At 35.4% G+C, this 27,082-nt stretch overlaps 1 protein-coding gene across 2 annotated transcripts in view; it reads right to left on the bottom strand.

The window, feature by feature from the left end:
* The window catches only part of ACBD6 (acyl-CoA binding domain containing 6), a 200,692-nt gene that overhangs the window by 98,863 nt on the left and 74,747 nt on the right, over positions 1–27,082 (bottom strand). For both annotated transcript variants that reach the window (XM_032862718.1, XM_032862719.1), the window contains exon 5: positions 14,297–14,402. In XM_032862718.1, the coding sequence (XP_032718609.1) occupies positions 14,297–14,402 (106 nt within the window). The remainder of the gene's footprint in view (positions 1–14,296; positions 14,403–27,082) is intronic.

Raw genomic sequence — 27,082 nt, 5'->3', positions numbered from 1 at the left:
TTTAAGAAAGACAAAGTAATATGTAAAACTGTAGGTTAATTATTCTAAAACTAGTTGATATAAAATGCTCTATGGATGGGGCGCCTGGGTGGCTCAGTAGGTTAAGCCTCTGCCTTCGGCTCAGGTCATGGTCTCAGGGTCCTGGGATCCAGCCCCACATCGGGCTCTCTGCTCAGCAGGGAGCCTGCTTCCTCCTCTCTCTCTGCCTGCCTCTCTGCCTACTTGTGATCTCTCTCTGTCAAATAAATAAATAAAATCTTAAAATTTTTTTTAAAAAATTTTTAAAAATGCTCTATAGGAAAGGGAATAGACTTTTCTAAATCAACTGGAAATCCTGAGTTCTACTTCTGGAATCCATTATGTACTAGCCCAGTGACTTACTTCAGATTGATCCAATTCCTCACCTATAGAGTGAAGAAAAGGATAATACTGACAGCCGTAATACCAACAGTATTTGTTGAATGAATGAACTATAAGATAATGCGTTTTTAATTTTAAAGTAATTTATAAATGTAAAATATAGTTTTCTTAAATTATCATGTTTACTTCTTCTGGTGAAAGAAATCTTTTTTTGTTTTTTTAAGATTTTATTTATTTATTTGACAGAGAGAGGGAACGTGAGCAGAGGGAGTGAGGGAGGGTGAAGCAGGCTTCCCGCAGAGCAGAACCTGTGATCATGACCTGAGCTGAAGGCAGATGCTTAATGACTGAGCCACCCAGGTGCCCTGGTGAAAGAAATCTTACAGGTAAAATATGAGTATTTAAACTTAGGTAGAAATCACAATCAGTGTATCTAAATTAACTCATATATTCCTTACAATGTAAGAGAATTAAGTCAGTTTGAAACTAAGCATTGCCTGTTAATATCCCAAATTTATACTCTGAAATATCTAAAAAAACACTAATAAAATCTGCTAATATCTATCTTCAAATGTTACACTTGCAAAACAGAATAGATGACTGTTAGGAGTCAAAGTACTAAATATGAAACATTTAACCACTGTCTACCAAAGACTCACAGTTACTATCAACATGTTAATTCTATTTTCCACTTCCAGAAAATCTTGATTTAGTTAATTAAAGAAGCTCACTTGGTCCAAACTATTAAAAAATACCCCAGAAGCCAAGGACTTTTCTGAAGAAATGAGTGGTGTATAGTTTAAGCCTACTTTTTGAGGGTAGAAGTGATGTTGTCATTTTTAAAGAATGGAATGCTTTTCTACATTAAGTTGAAATCCCTACTTTATGTCATTTTAGAAAAGATTTCAGAAGATATAAGCAGGGACACAAAGACGGTTTTAAAGTAAAAAGCACTTTTCAAGAAAGCTTTTCTAAACCCACTTTATACTCTTTATCTTTCAGAATCTCTTCATGCACCTAGAAGTTCAACTAATTAAACCAGGATTTATTCTTGAAGAAAACAACAAGAAAGAAACAAAGACAATCTCTTCCCTACAAATTATTCTTCTCTTTTTCTTCCATTTGCTCAATTTATTTACTTATGAATATATTTTCCCACAGGCTTACATAAAATCCAAAGAGGAAGAAAAGCAGAAAATTTTAAAATGTGGGTAGATTCTTTACAACTTGTTAATAGCAGCAAAAGTATTTTGTGCAGAGCCCACTAAGAATATCTTTTAATAGAGAGAGTTCTAAAACTCAAGTAAAAAATGCGTTGTTGAGTGGAGAAAAGAGTTTCCCATGTTAAAACTTCTGTAGCTCTAATGTGTATTGACCTGCTGTTACTAAGGCACAAATTCCCAAACCCTTCATATGGACAATCAGATATTGTAATGGGGAAAATACCAATGTATAAAATATTCTATAGTTCTATTTAACTGTTTCACAGATTTCACATTAAAAGAATCAGGATTTCAAAGTCCCTATCTTTTCTCATTCTTATTTTAAGTGTATATTTTATGGTTATTAAGTTAAACTATTAACAAGAATTACTACATAGTTAAAATGATGTGTGATATACTTACACGGGGGCACCTACCAAAGTACCTAACAGTTAAGTAAGAAAACATACTATTAATATATTTAATACTTTTACTTCAAAATGTACAGATAATTTCTACTTCTCAACCAGGTTCCTGATTTCTCCTTAGGTTTAACCCAATAGGGTTATATTGATTAATGCTAAAATATAAATCCTTAGCTGTTGCGATGGGAAAGCAGACAAGTAACACATTTTACTGTTAATGGGAGTTATATTTTAAATTTCCCATATGTGGTGCCAAAAATTTACTTTAGGGGAAACACCTATGACTGGACCTCAGTACTGATTTCTACTGTAGATATATTTTCCAGAGCGGTAGCACTAGTCTAGCAATGTTTTAAGGAGGATGATGTGTTCTCAGACATGAACACTACGCTTTTTAATACGTTTTTTGACCTGTGATGTAATTAATTTTTGTAACACATTATTTTAATGGTACACTAATTAACCTTGAATTAGAATGAATTCTCTGACAATGACTTTCCGTAGAAGTGCTAAAGATATCTACAGTAAGACCACCTAATGATTAATATTTTTACACAGTATTAAGAAGCTCAAAACAAGAGCAAGATTAAACATACTTGTAAATAAACAAAGATAAAATAAATCAGGCTTTGGAATTTTGCTTTCAAAATGTTCTACACTTAAATGAAGAAAGACCAGCACAACCAGGTATCTGAATGTGGTAACTATTTACTTCAAATTATAAAGTTCCTGTGAACATGCTCTAATTCAAGATTATTAATTCAAGTAATAACATAATCAGTAACTTGCAGAGATGCTATCCTCATAACCATTCAGGATAAAACTAGGAAGTACACACCTGTGTTTTCTTTCTTTTCTCTTTGTTAACCAGAAACATATCTCAAACAATACAATGCAATTAATTACTACATTATTTTGGATACAGGATTTCATAATCTCTCCTCTAAAAGAAAAACCATTAATTAGGTACACACTATAGTTTCTTAAGGGCTATCCAAATTCATGAGGTAGTTCATCTATTTTTATATAATTGCTTTATTTTTTATGAATGATATAATCTCCTACAAATTTTCAAGTTAAATATATTTTTACTATACCACAAAAGCTGACAATTCTTTGTTTCTAGTTTTAACAACTCTCATGAAAAAATATCCTACAAGTATTTAGGAGATTAGGGGGGAAAACCATTATTAAAAGGAATCCTTGGCCACAAGGAAACTAAGAAGCACTATTTGGAGGGATCTAGATGAATTCTGGAATTCAAATACAGCGAAATCACAGGGGGTAAAAAAGAGTTCTCATCTGTTAACCAAGAGTGCATATACTGTCCTACCTCAGACAGATGAATGACTCTTAAGTGCTTTGAAAGTGCAGGGTGCTGCTAACCTATTAAGTGGTATTACTTTCACACCTTCTGAAAATACAGAGCAGGTCTTAATATCTTAAATGCTCCTTTGATATCCTTACTTAGTTACTTGTCCTTATACCTGTAGAATTTTTAAAACTAGATTTTCTCCTTATACCACAAATTAAATGAAAAGAGAATGCATTACAAAATGAGTCTTAATGTTCTTATGGTATTTTGAGAACAACATACAAGCATACACCATCAATACAGTAGACAAAAACATAGCAAAATTAGGATATTTAAATCTATGAGAGTTGTCATCTTGCCACTCTGTGCAAAAGAAATATACTGAAAACAGACGGACTTGAATTTCTCTGTGTAAAAAAACTGGGTTTAAACTGATCATCGTGATGGAGACTGACTTCAGCTACTGATAACCTTCCCCGTATGTCTCCATCTCCTCTATCCTATCCATCCTTATCTTCTACCCTTTGCTGCTGCTGCTGCTCGAGCGGCTGACTACAGTGACAACTATATCACCTTCAGCACCAGGAACTACAGAATGCCTCCTACTCACACCTCCCTCTCAAAAGCGAACCGACAATGTTGTTTCAAAAATTTAAAGACAGGATTAGGACTGGGAGGCCGTTTAAGGAGTCTAGATGCACCTAGCATGGAAGGCAGTGGCTCCCTGTGGGACAGTTTGTTTACTAGCATATTTATTTACTAGCATTAAAGAGAGCACCATATACCAATATGTGTGATACACATTTAAATCAGCAACTACTTGATCTCTTTCACTGTCTAAGATCTAAGGTAAAGAGAAATGATGTTGCTGAGTTATCAGGGAACTGAGAAGCATTTTAAATTTAATACTTAAAAAAAAAATTTCTTCACAAGGAGTTACTAAGCCATAATGTTAGTGACTTCAGGATGAAGAAATAAGCAGGGGAGTTATTACCTTATCCTGTATAAAGTAAGGAAAAATAGGTTGCCATGAAAACAGCCCAGGTGTCCATCACAAGACAATGGATAAATAATTATATATTTATATGATGGAATATTACTCAGTAATATAAAAAAAGGAAGAACTGATTTACAGAACAAACTGAATGAATCTCAAAAACATAATGCTAAATGGAAGAAAACACAGAAAGTACATATTATGATTCCATTTACATAAAGTTCTAGAACATACAAAACCAATCCATAGTAGGAAATTTATAAGAACAATGATTACCTTTGTGGAATCAGAAGAACGAACCAGCTGGGAAGGGGCAGGATGGAACTTTTTGGGGTGACAGTAATGTTCTCTATCTTATCAGGAGTTTCACTTACATAGGTATATTAATTGAATGTATAGTTAAGATTTGGGCATTTCACTGTATGTAAATTGTTATCTCAAAAGAAAAAACAAACTAGTAGTGAATTCTGGTAAATGATATGATGCTAGAAATGTGCTGTCCGCAAAATAATCTGAAACATCTAAAACAGGACTGACTGATGGACAGATAGACAGATAGATATTAATAAAGCAAGCACAGTAAAAAATTAGTGGTAGCATCTAGGTATATCTAGGGATATAGATGTTCACTGTAAAATTCTTTCAACTTTGCTGTATGCTTAAAATTTTTCATAGTAAAGTGTTGGAAAAAAAAAATCAAACAAAAATTTGTTCCCACATTCATAGCAACATTATTCATAATAGCCAAAATATGAAAGTAATTCAAGTGTCCAAAGACAGATAAACAAAATGTGGTGTACGCATACAATGTAATATTATTTTAAAATGGAAGGTAATTCTGACTGATGCAATAACATAGATGAATCTGAAGATGTTACGCTAAGTGGAGTAAGGCACAAAGGACAAATACTTGCGATTCCATTTACATAAGATACCTAAAGTAGTCACATTCATGGAGAAAGAAAGTAGAATGGTGGTTGCCGGGGGTAGGGGGGTAGGGGGTGGGAATGAGGGAGGCTATGAGGAGCTAGCGTTTAATGAGTACAGACTTTTGTTTGGGGAAGAGGAAAAGAATCTGTAGATGGATGGTGGCGGTAGTTGCAGAGCAAAGTGAATATATTTAGTGCCACAGAACTATACAGTTCAAAATGGCTAAAATGGTAAGTTTTATGTTATGTATATTTTATCACAATAAAAAATAAAAAGTAAGGTGCCAAAGCTCATAAGATTTAACCTATTTTTACTATTTTCTGATTTTGTATTAAACATGAGCTTCTTATATAAAGTTAGGTGTGATTTTGAAATGGTGCTCGCTACATTAATGCAAATGAGAATAACGTGACAGTTTAGAATGCATTTCCCAATTATTAGTGTGATTCAATGAGTTCCTTCAAATCACTATTTTAATCAAATAAATAATCAAAATAACACATATTCAACTGCAGAAATTTATTTAAGCAAATAATTTTTTTTTCCTTTCTCAAATCTTAAATAAAAGCATAAATTTAGCCTCAATATAGTGACTCTGAGTCTTAAACCTTTTGTTAGGTTAACACTATCAGTTTCACCAGATTCTGCAGCAGTTTCTCAAGGCAAAAACATGCAAGTTATATTCTGACATGAGCTACAAATTTAAAGCAAAGAAGGGGAAGGGATGAGGAGAAAGGTAACTTCCTCAAAGCATTTGAAAGAATCAACAAACATGGAGAATGGTATGGTAAGTATAACTACAAAACTTGTGGTTTTTTTTTTTAATAAAACTTTTTTCTGTTACGTGAAATACAATGTCCTAATTACAATATCATCTGAAAACACCATGTAATTTTCTCCAATTAGAATTACGTGTCTTAAAAAAAAAAAGAAGAAGAAATACGTGTCTTACTATATTAGTAGTAATTACTTGAATAAATATAAGATATATACCAGGAACTATAGTTATTCATGATAAAATAACTTCATAATGAAATATGAATTATTTAAAAGCATTTTATATATATGTTCATATGCCGTTGTAGTTACAGATCCAAATATATACATTTCCAGCAATATACGATTGTTGTTTATTTCAATATGTGGAAATGCAAGCATATCATTTATGACTATAAATTAAATTTCTACTATGACTTATTTTATGGCTATAATTAAATTTCTTTATGTGCTTATAGCAAATTTTAAGTGAAATAAATGTAATATTTAGTCATCTAAGGGCAAAACTGAAATTGGGTTGAACTTGCTGAATGAATATTTTAAATAAAGTCATATACAATCCCAAAGAATCCTAGGCAATCAGTAATGAAATCTCTCAAACTCAAATATCAGCTAGACAGACACAAAGAACTGGATGTCCTTTCAAGACTGTAATTGTCACCCAAGTTATTACAGTAGAGAAATGTCTTTTTCTCATAAAGGGGTTAAAAATATTTAGCTAGCAATTTAATTCTGACATTTCATAATTTTAGTCCATCACCAAGGCTTACCAAGTTGTTGTTTTATCTGCTAGAGGTTTAAAAGTCATGAAGCAATACCATTTATTTTATTTAGGATGTTAAGTTTGATTCTAATTTTAAGCTCTCATTTCCCTCATGTTCTTAAATTAATTCACACAAATCCCTGATTAATAATAAAAGGCTGGCCATCAGTATTCAAGGCCCAGCCTGAGATGTCATGGCTGAGAGGGCAGAAATCTGCTTGGAGCAATGAGAGAACCCAACTGAATTCTTGGCGTCTCAGTCTATGAATGTGTAAGCACTTCATCTGTTCCTGGAAACACAATGTTCTGGCAGGCTGGGGTGGGTAAAGGTAGCTGCACGGGTAACAAACTGGAAGACCTGGGAAGCCGCACTACATCAAAGTCACGGAATGACAGAAGCACTACATTTTACAAGTTTCTTTTATCTTTGCAAAAAACCAACCAAACAAACAAAACTGCGTCAGTGTAAGCTGTTTGTGTTCTAGACGTTTTATTCCTATCACTGCTGTCCAATGATCTTTGCAAAGGTCATGTGGTAGATTTGGTAAATTTCCAATTTCTTTCATGAAACGCTGCAAACCAGAGAATAACACTAGCAGGGCCAACTGGAAGTTGTATATCCTTCTTAAATCCAAAGGCAAAAAGAACAGTCCCTCAGACCTGCATTTCCACTTAGCAGTTATGTGTATTTCAGTAAGTGAAAGCAGTCTCTGAATTAGTTCCTTTCTGTAACATGAGGATAGCATTTACCTTACAGGGTTGTTGGGAAGATAGTAAGTGAAAATACTCTGTAACCTAAAACACACACCATATAAAGTATTATTATTTGAAAGATGGAAAATTCTAATAGGGAACGTTTAGTATATGCACAATATGTTCCAGGGTAAAAGTGACCTTCAAAAGTTAAGTGGACTTCCAATTTCCAATTCCATATATAAGGAGCTTGGAAGTTGCCACTCCTTCCTAACAACAAGCAAAATGCTGAACAGGTTGAAAAATCCACTATTCTTGCTGGATCCATAAGAGAAGGGAAGACATGGGGTGCCTGGGTGGCTCAGTTAATTAAGCGTCTGCCTTCGCCTCAGGTTATGATACCAGGGTCCTGGGTTCCAGTTCTGTATCAGGCTCCCTGCTGGGTGGGGAAGGGAAGAAGCCTGCTTCTCCCTCTGCCCCTCCCCCAACTCGGGCTTACTCTCTCTCACTTGTGCACTCTCTCAAATAAATAAAGTTTTTGGAAAAAAAAGAGAGAGAGGGGAAGACACAAGGCAAACCTTGTGCCCTCAAGACTAGAGAGACAGACAGGTGAACTCAACTTTCTAGCAGAAGTTTATAAGTGAAAACCACCCCAGGAACTGCCAGGCAGAAAAACCTGACTACAACGGACAAAACTGACAAACTGCTAAAGGCTCAGTGTGGACAACTCTGAGAGTTAAAAACTCTAAGGGAATCTACTCCTGGTGGGGAGGCTATACAACATTCCAAGATTTACCTCCAGGAGTTTGGCCAGGTTCCCAAAGTAACTATCAGAGAAAACCCCTCCTGATTCTGAAGCCGGAAATGAATCCTTTTGAAATATATGAGTGCACTGTGTTCTTAGTAAGGCCTGTCTTTGGGGAAAAACCAGTTAACCAGTGCCTAACCTGCTAGGAGATTATCAGAGCCCACTGACTGAGGCAAGGGAAATACCCAACTCCAGCCCACTCTAGCCATTCTGTTCCATCTAAGCAGGGAGGAAAAAAGACAGAACCACTAGTGGGATTCACAAACCAGACTCACAGATTCACTAAAAACTGAGACCTAATCATAGGACGATAGAGCCCTTTGCCTCTTCCACACCTCACCACCATATTACTAAAGAATTATTTACAGCAGTTCCTTTTACCCAGTATGTGATGTGCAGCTATTAGTAAAAATTAAAAATCATACTAAGGGTAAAAAATATAATCTGAAGAGACAGAGAAATTATCAGACCCAAATATGCAAAGACATTGGAATTACAAGGCTAAGAATTTATAAGAACTATGATGAATATGCCAAAGGCTCTAAGAGATAAAATCGACAGTGTGCAAGAACAGATGGACCACGTAAGCAAAGACATAGAAATTCTAAGGAAGAATCAAAAAGAAATGCTAGAGATTAAAAAAAAAAAACTGTAATAGAAATAAAAAATGCCTTTGATGGGTTTATTAGTGGCCTGGATATGACTAAGGAAATAATCTTTGAGCTAGAGGATATACCTAACAGAATCCATGAAAACTGAAAATCAAAGAGAATAAAGACTGAAAAAAGCCAGAATAGAATACCCAAGAACTGTGGGAAAACAAAAGGTGTGACGTATGCATAATGGGGACACCAGAAGCAGAAGAAACAAGATACAGAAGAAGTATATGAAACAATGACTGGATTTCCCCAAATTAATGCTAGACACCAAGCCACAGATCCAGGAAGCTCAGAAAACACCAAGCAAGATAAATGCCAAAAACAAAACAAAACAAAACAAACAAACAAACAAAAAAACTGCACCTAGGCATATTGTTTTCAAGCTATAGAAAATGAAAGGCAAAGAAAAATCTTAAAAGAAGCTGGAGAAAAGAAACACCTTACTTATAAAGAACAAAGATAAGAATTATATCTAATTTCTCCTCAGAAACTGTGCAAGAGGGGTGCCTGGGTGGCTCAGTCAGTTAAGTTCTGCCTCTTGATTTCAGCTCAGGTCATGATCTTTGGGTGGTGAGATCGAGCCCTCCATCAGGCTCCATGCGCTCAGTGTGGAGCCTGTTTGACATTCTCTCTCTTCCCTCTACCCCTGCCCCCACACCTGCACTCTAAATAAATAAAATCTTTAAAAAGAAAGAGAGAAAGATAGAAACCAGGCAAGCAAGAGAGTAGTTTTGAAAAAACTCCACCAACCTAGAATTATGTATCCTGAGAAATTCTCCTTCAAAAACAAAGGAGAAATAGATGTTCTCAAACAAAGATTGAAGAAATCCGTTGCCAGCAGAACTTGCAAAAAATGTTAAAAGAAGTTCTTTAGAGAGAAGGAAAATAATATATGTCAGAAACTTCGATCTACATAAGAAAAGAAGAACAGAGAAGAAGGAATAAGTGAGGGCAAAATAAAAACTTTTCGTTTTTCTTATTTTTTCACTGATCTAACAGATAACAGTTTGTTCAAAATAACAGCAGCACTGTGCTTAATTATGTATGCTTATATGTAAGTGCAATGAATGACACCAAAGATACAAGGAACTAGAGGGATAAATTAAGATTATTTTATTATTATCTTATAAGGTAACTATTCATGAAATGGTATCATGTTATCATGATAACATCATACCATCTAAGAAATAGACTTGGGTTAGTTTTAAATGTATACTGCAAACTCCAGAGCAACCACTAAAAAAATGGTTAAAAAAAAAAAAAAAAGAGGCCTAACTGATAAGCTAAGAAAGGAGAGAAAATGGAATCCTATTAAGTCCTCAATTAAAACCACAAAAAGTGGAAAAAGAGAAGACAAAAATAGGAACAAAGAACAAGTGTAACAAATAGAAAACAGTAACAGAAATGATAGATACTAATCCAACTGTACCAATAATCACTTGAAAGTCAGTGGTCTAAATACAATAGTTAAAAGACAGATTGTCTCAGTGGATTAAAAACATGATCCCACTACACTATGTCTATAAGAACCCCCCTTTAAATATAATGACACATATAGAGTAAAAGTAAATGTTTGGAGAAAAATATACCACGCTAATGAAAAGATAAGAAAAAGATCAATGGTTGGAGCAGAGCAGGGAGTATAACTAGGCAGAGAACATAGGATTTTAAGGGCAGTGAAAATATTCTGTATGATATTAAAATGATGGATAGATATTCTACATTTGTCCAAACCCACACCAAGAGTCAACCCTAAGATAAACTACAGACTTCAGGTGATTACGAATATCAGTGTAGGTTCATCCTTGGTAAAAAATGTACCATTCTGGTGAGTGATGTTAATAATGGGGTTGGCTATACGCATGTAGGGGGTAGGGGGGTATATGGGAAGGAAGTCTCTGCACCTTCCTCTCATTTTATTGTAAACCTAAAACTTCTCTAAAGAAATGAAGCCTTTGAAAAAAAAGAGTCAGGGCGCCTGGATGGCTTAGTTGGCTAGGTGTCTGACGCTTGGTTTCAGCTGGGGTCATGATCTTAGGGTCATGGGCTTGAGCCCTGAGCTGGGCTCCCAGTGGAGAGTCTGCTTATCACTCTCCCTCCCACACTGCCCTCCCCCTGCACACATGCATACACTCCCTCTTTCTCTAAAATAAATAGATGAGTGAAATCTTAGAGAGTTAAGTGATCTTCATTCATTTCTTCATATTATCACATTCATATTATTCATTAAAAATAATCAAGATAGCTAAAATTTATTGAGTGCTTGTTATGTGTGTGTCAGGTATTGTTTAAGTGCTTTATATATATTAACTGATTTAATCCTCAAAACAATGTTGACACAGGTACTACGATAATCTCCATTGTATACACATGGAAAATGAGACACAAAATAAACCTGACAAACGTCATATAGCTAGGAAGTGACAGTGCAAAGATTTGAACCTATGTAGTCTAGCTCATCACAATTACACTGCTTCTCTTTTTCTTTTTAAAGATTTATTTATATTGGAGAGCAAGAGCAAGAGAGAGCGAGAGAGAGAGAGAGCACGTGCGAGCAAGCGCACAAGTTGGGGGGCAGGGAGAGGGAGAGAGAGAATCTCAAGCAGACTCTTCACTGAGCACAGAGCCCGACGTGGGGCTCGATCTCATGACTCTAAGATCTCAACCTGAGCTGAAACCAAGAGTCAGACACTCAACCAACTGTGCCACCCAGACACCCCTATAAATATACTGCTCCTACTTATTCATTTATTTAATCATTCATTAGTTTGTCAAATATTTATTGGGCATATGGAATATGCCCCAAACTCTAACTGAAACATTTTTAAATGGAAGATCTCAAAATATTTACCTTTCTCAGGAAGCTACTAGAGGAAATGCTCCATCAAAACCAGGAAACAAATAAAAAAGGAAGCTACTGGAAGAGACACTCATCTAAACAAGGAAGTAAACAATAAAAGACTTGGGATCCAGGAAACAGAAGACTCCAGGAGAGAAGGGAAGGGTATTCTTAAGATAGTGGTAAAGCGTAATCCCAGGATGGCATCTATACAGCAGACCTAGAGAGCACCCAGTTGAGATCAGAGAAAAAGGAAGGAGAACTCCAGAAGGGGTATCGCTAAAACGGTATGGGATTGATTACCTGATGTGCGTGACTGCACAAAGACCTCCGTTGGGCAATTTGAGGAAAGATTTAATGATAGAAACATAGAAGATATAAAAACAAAAAAAGAAGCAATGATTAGCCTTTAGAAAAAACAGAATGTTGTACTATGGCAAGTAGATTATACTATTCATAATTATATAATTATTTATTTCCTTCCCACCTATGCATTGCTTCCCTGTCATCAGAAAAGGTGTCCTACCACCCAGTTTGGCTTCGTGGCTTGTTTTGGCCAAAGGAATGTGAGTAGATACGACACATGCCACATCTACGCAACAGCTTTAAATGTATTTGTGGGTTCTGATTCTGTCTGTCCTTAGTTCTGCCCCAGTGTCTATCCACATCTCAGAATGAGAATGAGAAGATACATGAAATTGAAATGAACTGAGCCCAAACGACGCTAGCTAACATAGCAGACAGAGCCTGATACAAAACCCTCCTGAAATGTGAGCAAGAAATAGATGTAGTTATTTCACAAAAGCTGACTAGTACACACAGTACACCTAAGCTCAGCAATGTGCATAATTTACATAGAAACAACAATATAACTATTTTATACCTACATTATAATTACTTATAATAATAATATTTTAACATTGATTCTGTAGAGATTCAATCAGAAAATGAAACTAAATGTTGTGATATAACTGTTAGGGCGGTGGGAAGAGGAGAGAGGAATACAAGTAAAACAGCTAAATCCTAATATAGCAGAAAAGAAAATCAATGGTTAAAGTTGGAAAATCAAGAGATACATGCATGCTATTTAGAAATATGCAGGTAAATTGCAAAAGAAACAATGAAAAAAACTGAGTTTTTGCCTCAAGGGAGCTAGAATCAATGTGAGAAGGATTCAGGTAAGAGAATACTTTTTTGTTAGAGGATTTATAGTACTGATTTTTGTTGAACTACCTACATGTATTAATTTTATAAAAATCTTAACTCCCAAGTACAAAAACAAAAAATAACAAAATCAAGGGAAGCAGTTACACCTGATTTACTTGGGGGGAAAAAAAAGTATTCTAATCCCGAAAGGCAAAAAAACACCCTAGTTGGATCAAAAGACCTGGTTTTATTATTTCCCAACCTGGCTTTTACTTTTCTCTAGCTACATCTTTCTTAGCTGTTTGTTTCATTACTTAGGGGAGAACAAAAATATTACTGGTCCCTCTATACTACAGAATTATAGTCTTTCCCAATATCATTGACAATATATTACAGGAAAGACACTGCCTAACAATTAGATAATATTAAAGGCTAGCCTGTATAAAGAGCTGTCAATATGTACACTGATTTATCTACTCTACACATTATCTATGATCACTGCATGTCTTCTTCCTAATAATTGTTACCTTTCAGTCATTTTGATCATCTTTCATTGCATTATTAAAGAATGAGTAAAATGAGTAAAACTCAGTAAATTTTGCTCCCTATTTAACAACTATAATCCAGGACAGTTTAAACTCAATATATGAACAGTTTTATTCACAAAACAAATAAATTAAAAAGTAATATATTTTACAAAATAATTTAGTATAGAAGCCCTTTACATGGCAGGCCCACATTTAAATGAATGGATTTACCAGGGTGCTTGGGTAGCTTAGTGGGGCCGACTCTCGATTTCAGCTCAGGTTATGATTCAGGGTTGTGAGATCAAGCCCCACATCAGGATCTGAGCTGGGTGTGGAGCCTGCTTCAGAGTGTCTCCCTCTGCCCCTCCCTTCCCCATCCCATCTGTCTCTCTTCCTCTCTTAAAAAAAAAAAAAAAAAAAAAAAAGGAAAGAAAGAAGGAAAAAAGAGAATGGATTTATCAAAACTCTGACACACTGTTTTCTAGAAATATATTTACTGAGAAAGGACAATATATCTATTTGAAGTGTAATGACAGAAGACACCAAAACTATTTATAAATATTTTAAAATTACCTATAGATTTCACTTAATAGGTTAACAGTCTCTCCCTGTATTGTGAAGAAATAGAAGTTACTGGACCGCAGCAAGTTTCAGCTAGTAACTTACACAATATCAACAGATGGATGGATACATACACAGAAAGTATCTTAACTGGGAAACACCATTTCATATAAATATTCTGATACAATCTTAACCATACTATACTTTGAGTTGTAGTTCATAGGCCATTTCGAAAAGAAGCACTGGGGTGGAACAACAAAGCATAAGAAAATAATTAAGGCATGTTTTCCATACCTCTTCATCTTTCATATTCACATCCACATTTTTCGATTTGATGACTTTGGTTACATGGTCAATGTTGTTTTCCCTGCAGTAATCAAATATGTTTTTGTCTTCTTCCCTAATTAGAGTAAAAATAAAAAGTGTCTCACTCGGTAATACATAAACGTTACATATTTTTAACACAACCTGTTTACTGCTGACAAACATCAATGGAATCTGTTTTCATAAAGAATTTTATATGAAAAAAAAAAGAATTTTATATGAATAATAATGGATTTTCCCTAAGACATAATATATCCATTCTCTAAAGACTAAAGTTCTTAGCAACTATAATAGGGAAAAGTTTCATCTACTTTAACAAGTTACACCAGTATAATGATATAACACCTTGAGTAGATTTTCTCAGCCCTCTTTCTCTCTGCAGGTCCTTCTACATGCTGACAAGCACACATTTCCTGACTCAGAGTTTTCAATAGTAGCACTGCAGTAATGAGGTTATTTGCTATTGTCTTTACAGAGGTCTCAAAAGATCAGGACACAGCTTACTACCTGTCTTACAGGATAACATAACAAGTTGGTTGCTACCCAGGTTGAAAGTGTGCGTGTGTGTGTGTGTGTGTGTGTGTGTGTGTATACACACAAATATATACACACATACACTAATGTAATTTTCTTAAAGACAGAAAGCAATTTTCTTAAGGGAAAGACAGAGCATCACAAAATTCAGAAATCTTTCATGCAGTATTAGAAACAAAGACTAGGAACAAAAACTGGGATGCAGATTATACCCAGCACTATTCTAAGTAAATTGGTGGACTAAATTCATTCACTCTTATCCAACAACTTCACAAAGAAAAAGGTAAAAAGAGATTACATGACCTGCCAAATGGCATCACATTTATTACAGGTAGAACAAGAGCTAGAATTCACTCAGGTCAACTGATTTTGTATATAGTACTTTTTTTTTTTTTTATCATATCAAGCTACATCTCGACTAGTCAGCTGGTCTATTCTAAAATCTAACGCAGAAGTTCTTAACATGAGGTCTATGAGTTCTCCAACACAGTACACAGAATTGTATAAATGTGTATGCATTTTTCTCAGTGTGTTGTGTGTATGTGGGGGTATGGGAGCTTCAATGAAGAGTCTCAAAAAAATCACTAATTCCCAAAAGGATAAGTAATTTGGAATATTATCAATGAAACTGTTCTATATGTTGACTACATTTTCTGGACAGGCATATAAGAATGAAATCTGAGTTCCAAAAACTATACTAGTATGTTTTATAACCTGCGGGGCTATAGGTTCCATCCACCAAAAATGAAAGCAACTGGCCTTAGGAGTCCTTCTATCTTAAAAACCAATTTAAATACTTTATACCCTATAAAAAGCTATTTTCACTCAGAGGTAATTAACTTAAAACACCCTACTCTGGCATTAACTATCTAAGCCTTCCTTATGCATGTGATGTATTTAATTGAGCACCTACTACATGCAAGACACTGCACAAGACTGTTGATGACATAAGGATAAACAAGAAACTTTATCTTCGATACATGTAGAGTACAGCTGGGATTAGAAAATCTATATACGATTAACATAAGGTAAGGACGATTTTTTAAAAGGCCTGTAAGAGTACAGAGTTCAGAGAAAATGAGGCAGACATCCAGGAAGAAACAGGTTTAAAAGGAATATGAAAAGGAATATAAAAAGGTCCATTTTGCAGAGGAGAAAAATGCTCTTCCAGATCATTACTCTGAAAGAAAACAGAGAAGTCTGAGGCCAAGATCCTGGAATGGAGAAGTAGGACTTTTAAAATTAAGGCTGTATGTAATACCACTTTAGCTATACTTAGCTCTCACAGAAAACACTGTTTCTGTGAAAGTGTATTAAAAATTCTGACTTGGGAATAATAGGGACCCACTATTTTCATCGAATCCAGTAAGAAAGGCCCCTCTAATTTAAGAGGGAGCAACTCTAACTGCGAGAGAAAGGACTGTATCATTTTGAATCATAACCAAAAATGCACTACTCCGCAGTTGTTTCAAACTTGAAAACAATGGAGAACTGGTGGTGGGGCACAGGAAGGAAGGTAAAGAGGATCCCTAGGATGCAGGTTACCCGTACCCCGTAATGCATAAGGGTTATTCATAGATGGAGAGGGCCTTTCTCAATCTCTGAGGTCTTTCTTCCTGAACCCCAAATGTGTATGTACACTTAGGCCTTCACCAGTAAAAGAGGAAATACAGTACAAAATTATTTAAATTTTTATTTACTATATTTTATACTTTCAATGTTTATTATGCATCACTCATATAAATTACTTTTGTTGGGGCGTGTTTTGGAGGGCAGGGGTGTTTTTTTCATCTGAACACCAGTTCGTCATCTATGTACAATATACAATGTAAATTAAATATCACAAAGAAGTTGAGTAAAATCACCACAAATGTGCCACAAAGCTAAGTGACAAAGACAAAAAAGAAAATTGGGCTTAGTTAGTTGGGCTTATTTAGTCAGTTGCTAAGAGTTATCCCCGCTGGAAGATGGACAGTATTACTCACCAGCAACCAAGCTGTCTTTATACAATGCCACCACCTAGTGTCCAAAATGGAGAAACATCTGGAGCAACATCTTTCCAAATCTTTGCTTGCTTCCAACAAGAGTATGTACAATTCACAGATACAATTCTTTTCCTGTCTACATTTCCCTGTTAATACAGCATTCTGCAGGCAATCTTTCCCTCTATAATCATACTTGCCTTAAATAAAACATGTGCAAATGAATTCAACCATTACCAAACAGAGTAGAGCCTAAAGAAATTAAGTGCTTTCATATCTTCTCACTTTATTTTCCTTTCTCTTACGAGTCTCAGCCAATTATCTTTTTCCCTCTCTTTGCTGAATTTGAGTGATAAAATTACCATATCCAGTCTCTATGGATAAGCAAGAGTTATGGCCAAGATACTACCATTAAAGATATCCCACGGTATCCCTAGCAAAAGACAGAGAAAGTCTCTCTCTCTACTCCAAATTTTCTGAAATTTACAGAAAATACAATTGTATATCCAAAGGAGGGGGGTGAATGAATGGTCTTCTTTGAAATTCCTTTGAAATATGAAGACACAGCCTTATGGAAGAGAAGAGTGGAAGAGAAGGGAGGTGTTTAAGTATGGTTATCATTCACCAGTCACAGGAAGAACAGATCCTTGCATACTCCTAAAAATATTATCTGTACCACTTTCAACAAAGATTGCATTTTCCTATCAAAAGAGTATTTCCAGGGGCGCCTGGGTGGCTCAGTGGGTTAAAGCCTCTGCCTTCGGCTCAGGTCATGATCCCAGGAGCCTGCTTCCTCCTCTTTCTGCCTGCCTCTCTGCCTACTTGTAATCTCTCCCTGTGAAAGAAAGAAAGAAAGAAAGAAAGAAAGAAAGAAAGAAAGAAAGAAAGAAAGGAAGGAAGGAAGGAAGGAAGAAAGGAAGGAGAAATCTTTAAAAGAGTATTTCCAACAGGTTTCCTAGTAAGCCACCCAGAGTCCATTAGTTCCTATTTCACCTCCCTTCTAGAATTAAAAAAATGCATTTATGGTACTAGCTCAGATATGTAAGAGATACATTCTATAAATATTTCAATATATATGTATTTATTAAACTCAGTCAGAAAAAAATAGTATGTCAGTAAATAGACATTGAAAAATTCTTTATTGAATGAAGGAAAACACAAAGTAGAGTAAGCCAATACCTACACAAATACAAGCACATGTCATTAATTCCTCATGGGGGTACACAAACACCTTTAAAGGAATATGCAGGTATGAAAAACTTAAGCTAGAAAAAAAAAATTAAAATTTTAAGTGAATCAATTTTCAGCTCAATTTGCAAATAAATGCATTTTCCCCTTAACTGATCTACTTGGAGAGACTCCTGTGGTAACTATCTCATCACCATTGTCCTTTTCAAATTTCCCTCTATTCTGATCACTCCACTCCTAGGTTGTATCAGAAAGGCATATGCCTCTCTCCTTATTATGCGATACTTCTGGGAAATATATATTTTAAAAAAAAAGGACTTTGCTAAGACTTAGCAAATGACAATTAAACCTGTTACTCTTTTGCTTAGAAACACTCCATTTAACTAATATACTGGCAACGGTTTGCGGGGGGGCGGGGATCAATCCTACATTGACTACCCCAAGATATAAAACCTTCCTTGGTACCAAATAAAGGGACAATTCTTGTGAAAAACTGGTGTTAGGAAACATTCTAGAGCTAACGTTAGAGGATGGGAGAGATGAAATGAAACAAAAAACAGACTTGATGCTATACGGTCTCATCTTAATGAAAAATAATATTCGTCTGTTAAATAAACTATTTTTAAAAGCCTCATTCATCTCATTAAGAAACATTTTCAATTAAATTTTACTTATGTTTAATAATTATTTAACAATACTTATGATGTATATCGATTAGCTGATTAGAAACAATTACAATGATAACTCATGGGAAAAGACATAATGCATAAAGTTTTGGGTTATAGAAAATTGAATTTAAAAAAGTCCAACTTAACATACATATTTTTGTTACAGAGAATTATGATTGTATGATAAGATTACACAAAAATGTATTACTTTAAAATTGTGGGGGAGAGGTAGAAGAAAAAGAGAAAAAGAAATGATGAAAATTTTCTGTTGAAGACCTTGTTCATGTATTTTTTTTTAAGGATTTATTTACTTAGAGAGTGAGTGAGTCTGAGTGGGGGAGGGTCAGAGGGAGAGAGAAACTCATGCGGACTTTGCGCTGGGCATGGAGCCCAACAAGGATTCAATCTCATGACCCGGAGATCACAACCTGAGCAGAAACCAAGAGTCAGATGTTTAACTGCCTACACCATCCAGATGGACGCTCCTTGTTCATGTATTTTTAAATCAAGATCAGAATTTTATTTTAGTTACACCTTTTGAGACAACTGAAGATTCACATGCAACTATAAGAAATATTTCAGAGAGAGACCTTGGGTACCATTTTCCCAGTTTCTCTCAATGGTAGTATATTCATGTATTTTTTTTGTTTGAAGATTTAATTAATTTATTTATTTGAGAGAGAGAGAGAGAGAGAGAGAGAGATCACCCAGGCACCCTAAAAAATGGACTGTCATTTATAATACTTAGATTCATCTAGGGGCACCTGGGTGGCTCAATGGGTTAAAGCCTCTGCCTTCAGCTTGGGTCATGATCTCAGGGTCCTGGGATCGAGCCCCACATCGGGCTCTCTGCTTGGCAGGGAGCCTGCTTCCCCCTCTCTCTCTGCCTGCCTCTCTGCCTACTTGTGATCTCTCTCTGTCAAATAAATAGATAAAATCTTTTTAAAAAAGTTTAGATTCATCTAAAAGATTTTAAAATATCATTTTGTAAAATACCAGAAATTATGGTCTTTGCAATATACTTAAGCTTTTAAACAAGAATTTTAGATGTTATCGTAAGATTATAATGGAGAACATAGTCTTTGAAAATTCTCTTAGGGACCACAATAGCAAAATGTTGCTTTGAGTGTCAAACTAGCCCAAAATTCTATAAAGTAGAGGCCCAAAATAAGGAGTGGCTAATCAACTAAGGATGATCAAATAAAAGCACAACAGAAGAGCTGACACTACGGGCTAACTTTGAAGAATGAACTGACCACCCAGGTGGGTTACAAAGGAATAGAAAGAAGCATATTCCCAAGAATAGAAAGAAAAGGAAAAGCATCACCAAAAAGAAGTGCTCAAGGGATCTGGCTATGGTAGGGTGCTGGGAGATAAACCGGAGAGATACAGATCCAAAGAGCTACTTAATTCAGACACTAACCTCAGCATATCTAAAACAAACAAAAACCCCTGAAAAGGCCATTATCCTCAAGTAGGAGGTATGATTAGCAATGAACCATAGTAGGGGGAAAAGTCAGTGAGGCCAATTATGAACTCTGACCAAAAGAAACAATTAATTTGAGGCACAAAGAAAAAAAAAAAAGAAAAAAAGAAAAAGATAAGAAAAAAAGCATTCTGAGGTTCTCTCTCTACTGGGAGACAGTTTGTCCAAGAGGCCTCAAATAGGACCTTAGCTAAAGCAACTCTCAGAAAATGGTTCACCTTCTCTCTATTTACATATTCACAAATAATCATCTATTAATCTGTCTGTCTAGGTTCCTCAATACTCAGAGGGTATGCATGGTACCTAAGTACTTGTCTCACTGTAAAGATACAGCCTTTGGTATTTTAGTTTACATCTCAGTTTCAAATGAGCTTTATTATTGCTCCCTGGAGTATGTATCTCTTTCTAGATCTCTGAGATTGAAGAGTGAACATCATAAATTCACAGAAAAGACACTGTGAAGCTCCTTAGGAGCTAGTCTTTCTGAAATGAAAGCCTGTCTGCTGTCTTAAAAAATTCAGGAGTACTACTGCTGAATACTACTTCTTTGGAGGAATTTAAGTTCCTAATTTATTTGACAAATGTATGGTCAGAATTTGTTAATGGGGGGGGGGGGCACCTGGGTGGAGCTGTCAGATACACATTCAACTCTTGGTTTCGGCTCAGGTTGTGAGATCGAGCCCCATGTCTGGCTCTACGCTCAGTGTGGAGTTTGCTTAAGATTCTTTCCCTCTTCCTCTTTCCCCCAAGCTTGCTCTCTCCCTCTCTAAAATAATAAATGAATCTTAAAAAAAAAAAAAAAGGTTGTCAATCTGAAAGGTAAAGACTTGCTATTCTGTCCAAATATAATGTCGAAAAATAATGTTGTCATCTCACTGATCTTGTTTTGACTAGATTACAGACATTCTATCATGGTATAACAAATACAAAGCCCAAAGTCTAATGCTGATTCTTTTTTATACTGTCTTTATGTATATTTTATATGTAAATTATCTTTTTATATATATCTATATATAACCTTTGTTAAGACTAAACTATCAGTACTTTAGGAGCTAAGATAAAAAGTCTACACAGAAATTAAGATACGCTCTATATTTTTAAAAAAGCACGTTTTAACTTACAAATATAAAAACATTATACAAGCATATTTTAATTTTGCTTATAGTTGCTTCTCTCCTGAAAAGGACAAATCTGTTCTTACCCAAAGATTTTTAGCAAACCTGGTGTAAGGCTTATCAGGGAGAAGCAAATAGGTAAAGTCAGCTCCTAACTCAAGAATTAAATAGAGTTGTCATACTCAGCACATCAAAAATCCCCACTTTCGATTAGTATCTAATTAAAATTTTGGATGTTAAATTTTACCTTGTAAAACACTGTTCTCAAGTCTCAATCTTACAAAGACCATAAATGAGAATCCATACTATGACTGCCAGGTAAAATCTTATAAATAGTACCTCTTTTCTGAGATACCTTGGTCATATACCCTTGAGGAGGCAGACAATGCTGAGCCAGTAACTATGCCCAAGAAGCCTGGCATTCAGACCCAGGCACTTAAGAAAAGGCTTTTGTTGTTGCTTTTTATAGCATTGTTCTTAACATAATTCCTGTAATCCTAAATGGCAAAAAGACATTTAGAAATTGTTAAGTTACATATTTCCTTGATTCTAAAACACAAATTTTTTCATATTTTAATATTTCTGATGGAATCCTATAATCTGTAACATTTTACAATTAATTAGCACATTTTTTCTTAATGGTATTTAAATAATGGCATTCTAAAACCAGGAATGTTTTAGAGTCAATGACGTAATAAAGTAGGTTCAAAATACACAGTCCCGGGGCACCTGGGTGGCTCAGTGGGTTAAGCCTCTGCCTTCGGCTCAGGTCATGATCTCAGGGTCCTGGGATTGAGCCCCGCATCAGGATCTCTGCTCAGCAGGGAGCCTGCTTCCCCTTCTCTCTCTGCCTACTTGTGATCTCTCTCTGTCAAATAAATAAATAAAATCTTTAAAAAAAAAAATACACAGTCCCAAATGGACTGGTGAATGACTGAAAGAATTTATATATATTGAATCATAATCTTCCCACTCAGAGTGTACTATATCTGCAATGGGTTTCAGACAGTTACAGCACATAACCAGTGAGTTTTCCCTCTTCCTGTTATGCAATGTCTTCTCCATGGAATCGTTAACTATTTTTGACTGGGTTACATATATATCATACTTAACTCTAGGTCTAGAAAATTTTTTTATTTTTTTCTGAAGATTTTACTTATTTGAGAGAGAGAGAGAAATGAGTAGGGAGGGGAGGAGCAAAGGAAGGAGACTCCCCGCTGAGCAGAGAGCTCAAAGCAGGGCTTGATCCCAGGACCCTGAGATCATGACCTGAACCAAAAGCAGATAGATGCTCAACCGACTGAGCCACCCAGGTGCCCCTAGAAAATTCTTAAAAGCCTCAAATAAAAAGTTCTATTTATTATCTTATTTATGTTGTTAATATGCTGTTAATGTATTTTTCTCATATTTTTGCAAGGAAGCAATGACAAAGGAAAGATCAGTGTCCCAAGTATTTCTTGTATGTAACTTGATATTCTGGAAAAGTTATCTAGCCATCATTTATAGACACTAGTTACTAAAAATGCATTTTCACTTCTTAAAACCTGCTTAGCTTTAAAATAGTTGATTGAAAATTTCTGGTATTTTAAATGCCTGTACGAAGAAAATGTATTTCAATTCTGATCAACCTCTGGAAAACCAGTGGCCACAACAGAAAAATCTGTAGAATCCCTTGGCTAACAGGCTCTATAGAGCTGAGTTACATTCTCAAACATTAAGGTAAGTCTAAAATCAATAAATTCAATTAATCCAAAAGAAGCATCATCATCAGTACACTGATAAATGAAAGACTATAGTTCGTAATTTTACCAGTAGAGCACATTTTAAGAAACACTAAATGGAAAAGGGATTTAAGCATTTAAATGGAAGATATTCACTATGTTCATATAACAACAACTATCAAAATTACTTTCATTAATTGCAGAATACAAGGATTCCTCAACCATCTCAGGAGCAGTATGGTATAGCAACAGCAGAGTACTAGTCATGTGACCTTGGGCAAGTAACCTCACCGCTCTGAGTCTCAGTGTCCTTACCTATAAAATAGGGATATTAACACTTAAAACCTACAGGATCATTCTGAAGATTAAGTGAAATAATACATATAACACATGTAGTATGGTAACTAGCTTATAATTAAAGGTCAGTAAATGTTAGCTGGTATTATTACCTTAAGATTTCAACATATGTTGTATGCCAGGTCATTTCTCATATACCCTTATATAACACTATCAATCAATTCAACTAACAACTACTAATTAGACCTTTAAGGAAATGAAAATAAGCCAATGTGGATGGAACAGCATCAATAAGGAGGGAGGGGGAAATGGCATTAGATAAGATGATGAGGGACCCTGTAAGACATGTTAAGGAATTTTAGGTTTTACCCTAAGTGCTATGAGAAACCATTAAAGGGCTTTAAGCAGGAGAGTAATACGATGATATGAGTTATAAATCCGGGAGGAGACTGTAAAGGAAGAAGGAATCCATTCTGTAGTGTCCTGACCAAGAGATGATGATTGCCTAAGAGTATCGACAGTTTTCCCAAAGGCATGATAGTGATGATGATGAAAACTAGATGAATTTGGATTATTGTGGAACATGAATAAACAGAATTTCTGATATATTAAGGAATGAGGGAGAGAGAGAGTAGACTATGTGATATAGGAGACCCAGGAATGACATACTTTACATAAAATACTGGTAAAATACTTACCTAATACATATATAATATCTTATTATGGGTAAAATTTATAAATAAAACCATGTAATTAATGTTGTAATACCTTTTCCCATAGAATTCCAACTTCGAGTAACACCAAGCATTTATTACCATATACAGTGCAATTAGCAAAGTTTTCATAAATTGAAAGACAATGAAATGAGCTGAAATTTCTTGCTCTCAGTATTAAGAGAATAGCTGATAACAATTAAATGAGAATTAAGATGACTTAAATTCTAGCATCTTTGCTACACTTTTAAAATATCTTCCTTTAAATATGTCTGTAAAGCATTTCAACAGAGGAAAACATTTTTTAATATTATGTATATTATGTATATGTGTAATATATATATACCTTTTATTATAATGGATAGAGTATACCCATAACTTTGTGTATCTTATATGTGCACACGCACATAAACACTAAAAACTTTGTAAAGGAGTCTAAGTGTCTAGCATTTCACAGATACAATATAACTCTAAGGTTAGAGGGGTAGATGGAAAAGAGACAAAGTGAAGAAAAGGAAGAGAGGGAAGAAAATGAAAGAAGAAAAGGTGAGAGCAGGTGAAGATGATGGTTTTTGTTGAGGAATGAGCCGCTGTTCAGAAAGGGCTGTTGATCTACAAACAGGTGGACCCACCTATATGGCTGGTTGGCATCATGACGCTGAGCACACAGGAGCTAAATAAAGCACGCAGGAAAAGGGTCAATATGAGAGCCAGGAGACTCTGACAACAGTTACTGTTGTTGGCAAGACCTGCTTGTCCCAAGGGACCCATTTTCACATAATCTATAATTATCTCTTCGCTTTAATCGCCTTGTCATTCCTAAGGCTCTCCTGGGCACTGGAAGAGGAAAAGCTCATTAACTAAACCTTTTCTCCTCTCTCCAGCCACCCGTGGCTTTTAATTGCGTGGTGTGTTATTATCTAGGAGTGCAACTGGGATCATTTTCATAAGAAAGGGAGGTAGAGAGGAGGAAGGGAGCCATGAGTCCCTGAGGTATGCACCACAGAAAAACCTTTGCTTTCTCAATTATTTATGCCAGCTGAGGTTTTACAGGCTGAATAAATCCATAACTCAAGTTCATTCTGAGCAGTCAGATTCTCAAGGGGGAGTTGCCCACTTGCCGATACACACTTGTGTAGTCCTCAAAGAATAACCAGAATGTAACAAGACATATGTCATCCAATTTATCACCTACCACCAAAGTGTTAACACAATGTTGATCATGGGCAACACAGTGAAATAGAGAAGGATTTCCCTAGTACCAGCCAAACAGATGTGGGGAAGCAGTATAATCTTTTTGGTGCTGAGGACAGTGGTATCAATGCTACAGTAGCATTCCAGAATGACTTAACCAACTGAATGCAAAAAAAATCCAAATTTTCAAATTTTAAAACATAAAATACGTCTATTTTGTATATGTATACTCATGAAACTTTGGAGTCTTACGTGGATTTGTCCAAACAGATGCCATCTAACAATGTGAAGCTTTGAATAAATAACTGAATGGAATTTCATACCACCTGATTTTATAAATCACTTAAAAATAAAACAATATATGTTGTAGCTTTTTCTGCAATTACACCTCTCTCAGGAACATTTTAGAGTACAATTTACATGTAAGGGATAAGCTTTTACACTCTCACTCCAGTTCATATTTTTTACCAAAAATACAAAATTAAAGTATAATCACATTCATTGTAGTTTATTATACTTATATTATGCCACTTTATAATCAGAACTAAAGAGCAGCCAGTCAAAAGATATTTCTAAAATATTTTCAAAATCCAATGTTGTTTAAAAATTTTTAACTTTATAAATCAATGATGAAAGCACCTCTTTAAAATTCTACAGGCTTTTGTGTTTGACCACAGCAGTGACCTCTGGTATTTTCTGCCAAAACAGTTCATTTGTCTCACAGAACAACTAATCAATTCCAGAGCCCATCAATCATCTTAGTTGTATACTGGTCTGGTCTTGCTTAGAGAAGGTCCAGATGGCTGCCTGTCTAAGTGGGATTAATAAAATTCTGATAGATTACATAGCATCAAACTACAAATACAACAGGGAAGACCAAATCTTATTGTAGGGTAGAATGGACACTGTACAAGCTTCATTTATTGTATTTTTAATTCTTGCCCTAATTTCTCAGTTTACGTGCCAACTTCTAGATAAAACCTTCTAAGCATACAAGTCACTAAAAGTGATTTCTTGTTAAGTGAGTCAGTGTACGTGGTGCAGAAGCATTTGACTCTTTGCAAAACCCTATGCTTTATTAATCAGAGCTTCTTCTACCCATCTGTAGTATAAATGAAACACATCTGATCTTAAGACTAGAGCAACTGTCTGTGAGTTAAAAGATTTGTCACTCTCTTGTTTCTATAGTTCCAAACACAGATTCTAGTAGTACTGGCTCTTCCTTTCTTATTTTCCATTTTCTCTTACAAAACCAAACAACCTGCACTTAATTCTATAACCAAACCAACATGTGATTTTAGCTAACATAAGCCCTGTGCCCTGGGTCCCTGTTGTGGGGGTTCTTTGCTGAATGACAATAAAAGTTAACAGTTACATAGTAACTTATTTTGTGCCAGATACTACTCTAAGATGCCTGGGCATACATACTGATACAATCCATGTAAGTGTCATATGAGAAAAGTAATATAATTATCCCCATTTTGCAAATAAAGTAACTTGTCTAAGGTCACAGAGCTAATAAGTGGTGGAATCAACATTTGAGTGCTGGCAGTTCGGCTTCATAGTATTTTATACTTAATTAGCGTCACACTATGTCTCCCTACAGAACAATTAACCAGCTTCATGATGGAAAACTGGTGTCGGGGGGCATCGGGGTGGCTCAGTCAGTTAAGCAGCCGACTCTTGATTTCAGCTCAGGTCATGATCTTAGGGTCATAAGAACCAGCCCTGCATCAAGTCCCTTGGTGGGCTCTGCGCTCATCATGGAGTCTGTTTGTCCCTCTTCTGCACCTCCCCCCACAAAATAAATAAAACAAAATCTTTAAAAAATTTGTGTCAGCACTGTAGAATATTAACA

The sequence above is a fragment of the Lontra canadensis genome, unplaced genomic scaffold (assembly GCF_010015895.1).
Source record: "Lontra canadensis isolate GAN:19392208 unplaced genomic scaffold, GSC_riverotter_1.0 scaffold24, whole genome shotgun sequence".
NCBI classification, from domain to species: Eukaryota; Metazoa; Chordata; class Mammalia; order Carnivora; family Mustelidae; genus Lontra; species Lontra canadensis.
This window is presented reverse-complemented; position numbering and strand designations above follow the sequence as displayed.